This window comes from Chelonus insularis, unplaced genomic scaffold (genome assembly GCF_013357705.1).
Source record: "Chelonus insularis isolate UGA/USDA-ARS -01 unplaced genomic scaffold, ASM1335770v1 contig_399_pilon, whole genome shotgun sequence".
Lineage (NCBI taxonomy): Eukaryota > Metazoa > Arthropoda > Insecta > Hymenoptera > Braconidae > Chelonus > Chelonus insularis.
Window position 1 is genome coordinate 201049 of NW_023276554.1, and position 9087 is coordinate 210135.

General features: G+C 28.8%; 2 protein-coding genes across 4 annotated transcripts in view; both read left to right on the forward strand.

Annotated features, from left to right (window-relative positions):
• The window catches only part of RhoGEF3 (Rho guanine nucleotide exchange factor 3), a 53557-nt gene extending 52484 nt beyond the window's left edge, over positions 1–1073 (forward strand). For all 3 annotated transcript variants that reach the window (XM_035085182.1, XM_035085184.1, XM_035085183.1), the window contains one exon: positions 13–1073. In XM_035085182.1, the coding sequence (XP_034941073.1) occupies positions 13–146 (134 nt within the window). In that variant the 3' untranslated portion in view covers positions 147–1073. The remainder of the gene's footprint in view (positions 1–12) is intronic.
• A 2180-nt stretch (positions 1074–3253) lies between these two features.
• Positions 3254–8300, forward strand: LOC118068199 (prohormone-4). The gene is made up of 4 exons (XM_035085416.1): positions 3254–3955; positions 4699–4830; positions 4922–5074; positions 5346–8300. The coding sequence occupies exons 1-4, from the start codon at positions 3832–3834 to the stop codon at positions 5537–5539; spliced, it is 603 nt and encodes a 200-aa protein (XP_034941307.1). The 5' UTR covers positions 3254–3831; the 3' UTR covers positions 5540–8300.
• Positions 8301–9087: the final 787 nt, after the last annotated feature.

A 9087-nucleotide genomic window follows, 5' to 3' on the forward strand; every position in this document is an offset into this window, starting at 1 on the left:
TATTCCTATCAGATAAAACTTACAAAAGAGAAGCATACGATATGTCTGCATATCAACCCAACTCGTCGAATTCTCTTGGACGAAAAGTGGGAACATGGTTTACTTTTGGTAGCAATAAAAAAGGAACCAGATTGAGACCATCCTGAGATAGGCCGACCTTCGTTCCATACGTTGATTTATAAAAAAAAAATTAAACGTTAATTATTCCAAGGGTGAATAGCCTTACAATTAGTTCTAATTACTGCAAAATTGATATTAAATAAATTTGATGTATGGCACGAAGGTTAAATAATGTATAAAAAAGTCAGTATTGTAAAATAGGAATTACAGCTCGATGTTAATTTTCGAGTATAGTTAAATATGAATATTTGTCAAACATGATTTGAAAAATATCAATAGAAGTTGAACATAAAAAAGTATTAGAAAAATACTTACAATGCAACATCGAATGCCAAAGTGAAAATATTTGAATGTCGTAGAAGATAGAAGAATAAAATTTCTTTATCGCTCGATATTTACTGTGACAATATAGATGAAGTAAATTAAGTAGTTTAGTATAAATTACTATTAAATTGATAAAATAAAAATTTTCAATTGTTGATAATAATTTTGATCATCAATAAATACAAGCTAATGTTCTCAGTAGTTTAAAGGCAAGCAAATAAAGTACCAAGCAACGAAAAAGATCGTTGATAACTAATTTAGTAGAAATTATTCTACTGAAAATTTTGATCTGTTAAGACTGAAGGTGAATGCTTGCTCTAAAAATGCACTAAAGCTTAAAAACATCTGTCGAGCAGCCACTTGTATAGATTGTTAATTGCACTCTCTAGAAAAAGTTTAAAACCAATTGAAACGAGTAAAGGGCAATTCCATCCTAACTTTAAACTGCCGTTTTATTGCAATGCTCTTTCATTAATGGACGTAATAGTTACTAGCAATTGTCTGTTTTTTCCTGATGGAGAAATCTAAATTGAAAATTTTACTTTCACAATGATAATAAATAGCTATAATGATATTAGTCATAAATATATACATGCACTACAGCAATATTTCTTAGTAACGAAGAAAAATAATGATAAACAAAAATGGCCTGTTTTTTTGAAAATAACGAGCTCGGTGAAAGTGATTTGTCACTGCCAGTATAACATATTGTGAGAGAAATTATTGATATTAGGAAAAAGGTTAAAAGAGTGGAGGAATGCAATCTTGTAGTGATTTTTTGCTATACAATTAAGGTTGACATATTTTATATGAACACGCTGCTCACGTACTTTACAGTATAAAGAGCAACATCTAAAACTATCGTAGTAACTTTGCATTGTAACCTGCTCGACACGCACATCATTTTTATAAGCAACAAAAAAAATAACTAAATTAAAATCATTATTAGCTTTATCAAATTTAATTATTTCTGTGAACGCAACGATCAACATGATAAGAATTAATAAATTATCTTCGAGCACACGCATGAAATACGCGTTAATTTTTTTCATTGAGACATTAGGCGTAAAATGACGACAATATAATGAAGAGAAAAAAAATTAATAGTTAATATTTCCTAAAAATTAAACTTGTACAAAGAGCAATTAATTGATGAATCAGTAGTTATTAACATGATTAATATTAATACATGAACATAATTATATAAACACATATTTGTTGCTGAACAATACTTGTTCCAGCGTTATTTTTATAGGTGAACTCATGGTTCAATGGTGATTGATATATTCTTCCAGAAATATGAAATGTTTGTCTGTATATTCATATTAAAGGATAATACAATAATATGAAATATAAAGGTTTGTTTATAAAGAAAGATATGTAGATGCTAAGCAATAATAATGATGACAGTTATGTTTTTCCCTTGTGGATATACTTGCAATTTTGTACATCAGTTTGCATATAAAAAACGAGAACGATTGAATGATAAAAAAAAAAGGTTGATGACGGTGTCTAGGTCAGTAAATAATTTTTCGCATGCATATCGTATTAAATGGACTCGATCAATAGTAACATAATTAAAGTATAAGTATACATAGGCAATAGTTACAACTATTTCTTGAAATTGTACATACACAGTTACTGTTAGGTGTATATTATAGATGTAAATAATTTAAAAATATATTGGAATGCGTAAATAATATGTAGAAGAAGGAGATGCGAATTTTGCAAATGAATATAAAAAAATCATTGAAAATTGATATAAAATAAAAAAAAATGAAAAAATAAACATTCTTTTGTTAAATATGTTGTTGAATGGCAGCTTTATTTGGTGCCGAAATTATTTCTATATTTATATTTTTGAAAGCTTTATAAAATACATCTCAGTTAATTCTTCTACGAGTATGTACAGTTCAATTGATCCGTTGAATACTTTGATTATTGTTGAAAATTGTTTTCATAATAACAAAAAACTAAATATATATATAAAAAAATATATATATATTTACAAGCAACACATAAAATATAATGAGTTAAATTTATGTAAATAAACATTTTATAATTCTAATGATAATGAAATTTTGTATTCATTCCATTTTGACCTTTAAAAAGTATAAAATGTAACGTCGACAAGATAATCATCATCATTCTTTCTAATTATTGACTATTCAAGTCAGTATGTTGCTTTGATAGTTACCCTTCTCATACTTGCTATCGACACTTGTCATTCATAGCTATTATTTCATTCATTAGATATAATGAATTGATTCCACTTAATCTTTGTTATCTTCAATTTAAAAATATATGTAAATATTGAATCTTGTCAACTACTAATTATCTTTTGAGTTTAAATAATTATAATGTAATAAAACTTATGTAATTTTAGGTGAAAGTGAAAGATCTATAAATAATTATGAATCATAAATATTCTATCGCGTGTGGAATAACACGTGGGAAGTGTTAATATGTTAGATTCCATGTTGCCTAATCTGCAAATATTAACATTCTATTATACAAAAAAAATACAGTAATAGAAAAGAAAATTATCTAAATACCAGAAATTTCTTTTTTATATAATAGAGTCATTAGTGACTCAGTTTGTTTTCATTATATTTTTATTCATAAAAATTAATTAAATGATTAAACTTTTATTTACTTATTAAACACTCTATTTGTGAAGAGCTTATATCATTTAAAATATTAATAATAAACCAACCAATTTTTATCAATTAGCATAATAAACGGAGAGATTTAATTATTAAAAAACACGAGATATTACACTTGCATCGTTCCCTCCTACTCATTTACGTGGGTGGGTTTAATGTGAGTTCGTATCCGAGCTAAGCATCATAAAATAAAAAAGAAAAGTCAAGGTGGAAGCAAGAGGGAGAATGAAATCGATGCAAAAGACGAAAAGCAGAAGGTAGGTGTTCCAGGGGTAAGCTTTTAAGTCGCATGCTTATAGGGTATGTTGGAGCTATTCGAGCACTTGATTGGTCACAAATTCATTCCCACTCTCCTCATTCATGTCTCTCTGGTTACACTCGCACTACTTGTATTGGCGCCCTTTTCCAAGAACGCTAGCGGATGTGAAAGCTCAAAGCGGCATCGTTCGGCTGCCATTCGCAACCGCGCACGAGCTCGCGGACGGCGAACTAGCTCTGTACTCGTAGATGTTAAAACACCTTGGAGCGCGCGTTAACAGTAACTCTTGTTAGTTTTTCAAGTTTTTCCGACACAGTTGCATCATAAATTTTAACTTCTTAGAAAACATCTGGTGGTGACTATTCAGCAGGTGACAAATTAAATAGAACAGTGGGAGTGCATTGAATAACAAGAGTATTCTATTGTTGATCACCCACGTTGAGGCTTTCTAGTTTTCCAAGAATGGTCCGGGTATTGTCCACTAGTATGGCAATTAGCCTAACTCTAATTGTCTGCTGCAACCTAGGGTTAGCAATGACCATTGATCTAAGCCGATTTTATGGATACCATCACTCCAAGCGGTCAGGTATGTTAATCATGAGAGGGGTTGAGATCAATTATAGTTAGATCAAATCTGTGAATAAAAGGGGAAAAACTATTTGACTAAAAATAGAAAAATAGATTGAGCTTTAAGTAAATTTGATTGATATAAATGTCACGGAAATGTCGTGTGACATTGTACCTTGGGGTGTTTTTTTTTATTCGAGTGAAATGGGAGTGCCCTTCCGGCACTATTCTCTTCCTCGATCGATAACCCGCGATAACTCCCGAGCAACAGTTGCGTTAGGCGAAACATGAGTTGTTACTAAAATTTCGTTTCTTTTATCTATTTATCATATAGACAGGTTTATTTATTTATTCATCATCTTGAGAGTACGAAAGAAGAGACTGAATTTAACTAGACGATACTTGACTGTTAAATATTCTCTTGGAATAACCATTTCAAAATTGGGTCAGGTACTGTCGATCCAACTCAATCTAACGACGCAGATTCTCAAGGTCGTCAATTTTGCCGGCTGCAGTTCAATTTTAATGAAATGAGGTCTCGACATAGAGAAATAGGCTCTTTTTTCATCTACTTTTAATATCCATTCATCTTTTTATAACTACATTAATTGTTAACATTTTTCTCTATTGTTTTTTCTTTTATTATACTCTTGGGGGTGTGAGAAACAAGTTTTGTTCATGATGAGTACCTTTTTGTAACGTTAGTGTAGTACAATTGGGGTGTATTATTAAGATAGCTAATGAATGACTACGTTATTCTAGGGGATGCTTGCCACCCTTATGAACCATTTAAATGCCCTGGAGATGGAACGTGTATTTCTATTCAATATTTATGCGATGGAGCACCAGATTGTCCTGATGGATATGATGAAGATTCGCGATTATGTACAGCTGGTGAATAAAACTTAAACAACATTCATTCATTACTTACTCCGTTTTATAAATTATAAAAAAGTTTCATGAGTTTTTTTCATTATTCTTCCAGCTAAAAGACCACCAGTAGAAGAAACAGCAAGTTTTTTACAGTCACTATTAGCCAGTCATGGCCCGAATTATCTCGAGAAATTATTTGGTAGTAAAGCTAGAGACGCTCTAGCACCCCTCGGTGGAGTTAACAAGGTAGCGATTGCTCTCTCTGGTGGGTATTCAATATTTACTATCTAATCTTGCATTTACATCATTTTTTCATGAAATTATTAAGAATATAATAGAAATTTGACGTAAAATGAATTAACTTTTTTTGTAAGAATTTATAAAAATCATTTCTCTTGATCATAAATTCTGATTAGCTCTAAATTGAATCTAGTTAAAACTTAAAATTAAATGAAAAATAACGCAATGCATTTTAATGAATATTTTATAAAAATAGAGCCATAAAATAAATAGTCTAATCATGATAATGTTTATAGAGTCTCAGACGATTGAAGATTTTGGAGCTGCTTTGCATTTGATGCGTGCAGACTTGGAGCATCTACGTTCAGTTTTTATAGCTGTTGAAAATGGCGATTTGGGAATGTTGAAATCTCTTGGCATCAAAGATTCAGAACTTGGTGATGTCAAGTTCTTCTTAGAAAAGCTCGTAAATACCGGCTTTCTTGATTAAAATGTTTAAGACTTAAACAAAGCAGTGCACTTCAAAGGTATATAATGTAACTGCTTTATGCACGGTTGAAAGATCACAATTTGAGTGTTTCAATTATTGAACACATTACCAATTGATTAAATAATAATCGTTAATTATAAGGGAATTGAAGCTAAAATCGCGATTGAATTTTTTATCGTAAGAATGCAGTGTGATTCAAGGGAGGACTCATGTTTATTCAACAAAAAGGGTGAATTATGTCGTACTAAAACCATGAAAAATTTCTAGAAATATACATTTTTCGATTTACGTCTAATAAGTCGATGAACAATTATAATAATTGATTCTCTTGATATATCTTGCTAAGAATGAAAACTATTACAATCATCTTCCTATTCGAGCTTAGCTTTGCATATATTATACAAGTAATTCATGAAAGACGTGAATTGATTTCCGGGAGAGGGAGATCAAAAGAAAATAGTGAATGTCAAAATGAAGATACCAACTTCGTCAATGATGTAATTATTCATTTCAAATTGATCAATTAATTTTGTACCAGCTCTCATAACTGTAGCTTTTCTTCATACCTTCGCCGTCCTTCTTACGGCCTAAATTAATTAATTAATTTGCAATTAATAATTACGCCATTGACGAAGTTGGCACTCTGATCTCAACATTTATCCAAACTATTGAATTATTAATTATCTAATCACTGATACCAATAAATTTATAAATTTTTTCTTTCTATTTTAATCCTTTTTCTACTGTCTAAAGTAGTGACAATCGATTTTATTTGATTATTATCTCATATCATGTGTATTTACTTGCTGATTAATCTACGTAAGTGATAAAAATTGATTTAACGAGTAGTAGTGGTTTTCTGTTTACCAAGGAAAATATTCTCTGTCCAAATGTTTCTTTATACCGTTTTCTTAAGCTATCATAAAACGTAAAAGAGTATCAATATCGATTCAGGAGAAACGTTGACGTTGCCAACACTTATTACATTTTCCGTGCCGATGATATAAAACATTAAAAGGGTAAAGTTTAATATTACAGTAATGAAATTGTAAAAGTGTTTTCATTAATTTTTATGCTTGGGTGGAAGTATCAACAATGTAATGATAGTTACGTTTATTATTATCATCGTTTTGCACTATTTCAGATTGTATTTTCCCAACCTTTGACATTATAGTTAAATGATGACTGTAAAACCTTTCCATTGTGTACCTGTGTCAGTGCGCTTTATGCACTGTTTTTTGCGATTCCAATCACTGTAAAACCAACGCAACAAGAGACAAATTTACCAAAGATAAAAGAAATATAATATAGCAAGAGAAAAAAAAACTCGAAATGCTTTAAAGAATATGTAATAATATAAACTCAACTTGTTTTGAACAAAAAAGCAATATTTTATTTTAAATGCAATTTTTTTTAGCTGATTTAATGATGAAACTTTTTTAAATGCCTTAGGTATTGAAAACATATCACTAAGAGTAATTTAGCGATTTAATTCAATTGAAATGTTTACTCGATGTTCAAAGAGAGATTCATAATTATATATTTATACGTAAAATTAATATTCTTTTTTGAGACATTGTCAACAATGATAAAGTTTACTATCAGGATATTGGTATATTAAGTAATATTATAATTATAAAATGAAACACATACATATCATATAACTGTATGCAATATACATATCAATGATATAAATGATAGAGATAATAATAATAAATTAATTAATTATATTAAAAGCAAGAGATCCCTTATATGTCAATGTCATTGTCCCACCTCTCTTTTTCTTGTTTTAGAAATTTAGTTAAAGCTACTAAATAATATACTCCTATTCTGTCTGCACGACAAACAACTTCCATAGCAACAAGTAATCATATCAAAAATTATGAGTCTATATTTTATGTTAAAAATGAAACAAGATAAAGATAGTTGTGGGATATGCATATATCATAAATCTCGTGAAGATTCTATATGATAAGATTGTTTCTCGCAAAATAACATATCATGTAAAATAAAATTAAACAAAATAGCAGGTAATGAAGGAGCTGATTGAAAGTACTTTTATGAGATAGATAAATACTATTTTGGTATAAAGAGATGGATCCCTAGAGTTTCTACTACGATTTAAAGTAGGGCCTAAACCGTAGCAGAACTGTTGGGAAATCCTTTACACATTTACATTATCAACGCTCAAGGGTCAAGATGTTACTTTTCACTCATTAATTCATTACAATACCTTGTCTCTTTAGCATTCTGATGTAATAATAAAAATAAAAATCATATGTATTCAAACTTTCAGCATTTAACACCAAAGTATTACGCTGAAGATTGATTTTAAATATAAAAGTATATTATACAATTATAAGGAGTCAATTGTCCAATATTAATATACATTAATATCAATTATTAATTAAGCACAAGACTCCTATTAATTTAGTGTCATCACTTGCACGTTTATTTAATTAATTGTTATTTGTGATTAGTCATTCAAATGTAGTTCAAGTACAATTGTCAAATTCAACAATGTTTGAAAATCTGTAAATTATAATAATACTGACGTGTATTGAGTTGTTAATAATTTTTATTCATTTAATACTGATTTACAAAATAATTTCATAAGTCCATAGGATATAATGTATAAATTATATATGAGGTAGACAGATGAGTAGGACAATAAGATTATAGTAAGTAAGTTTTGTCCTTCATAAACATCTTTCATCACTACCTGTAATTGTAATTTTTTCTGATTATTTCTTCAAGCAAATAAAGTCTGAATCTATTAGCACTTATTGTTATTTCTTCATTTATTTCATTTATAAAAAATTAATAATTAAAAAAAACTTTTAAGTTACTAACAATAACATTAATAGAGTAAATTAAAAAAAAGAAAATTATCAAAATGTAATTAATTAATAGTTATGATCAATTCCATTATTTGTGTTCAGATAACCAAGGTCCTAGGGGAATTTTAGGGTGAGCATTGGATTAATTTATGTTAAGGTTTTTAGGGAAAGACGTAATAATTAATGGGATTAAATTATTTGGGATTGTTGAAGGTGTAAATAAACAACACTCACTTAATTATTTTTGTATATAATATATGTATATATACACACATTTATTAATATATGTATATATATATTTATATATTTATTTATGATTAATTACACAATAATCAGACGAATAACAGTGTAGTTTAACCATAGGACAGTCATTCATGTCAAGATATTTAGCAAAAAATAATGCCACTTTATAGTTTACACATTGCAAAATGAATTAAATTGTAACGTGTTTGTTACATCATTTTTCGATAGTGCACCAAAAATATGACCAATAATACATGCTCATGAACAACCATCCGGGTAAACGTGTATGTTTTTAATATAATATGTAATATTTATATTATCTATCTACGCTATAATCATGATAGACGCATATTTTCACTCACTGTTAATTGCCTATTTACTCAAATTAATTAACGTATATTATTTCATTTTACATTAATTTTTAAATTCCATTTTCAAAGCATCTTACATAGGTTTATTCCTTTA

What these genes read in the sequence shown, in the direction of transcription:
- LOC118068199 (XM_035085416.1), top strand. Translation starts at nt 3,832, where the DNA reads ATGGTCCGGGTATTGTCCACTAGTATGGCAATTAGCCTAACTCTAATT. An exon ending in CCATCACTCCAAGCGGTCAG is followed by an intron (nt 3,956 to 4,698) that starts GTATGTTAATCA and finishes ACGTTATTCTAG; the next exon opens with GGGATGCTTGCCACCCTTAT. An exon ending in TTCGCGATTATGTACAGCTG is followed by an intron (nt 4,831 to 4,921) that starts GTGAATAAAACT and finishes TTATTCTTCCAG; the next exon opens with CTAAAAGACCACCAGTAGAA.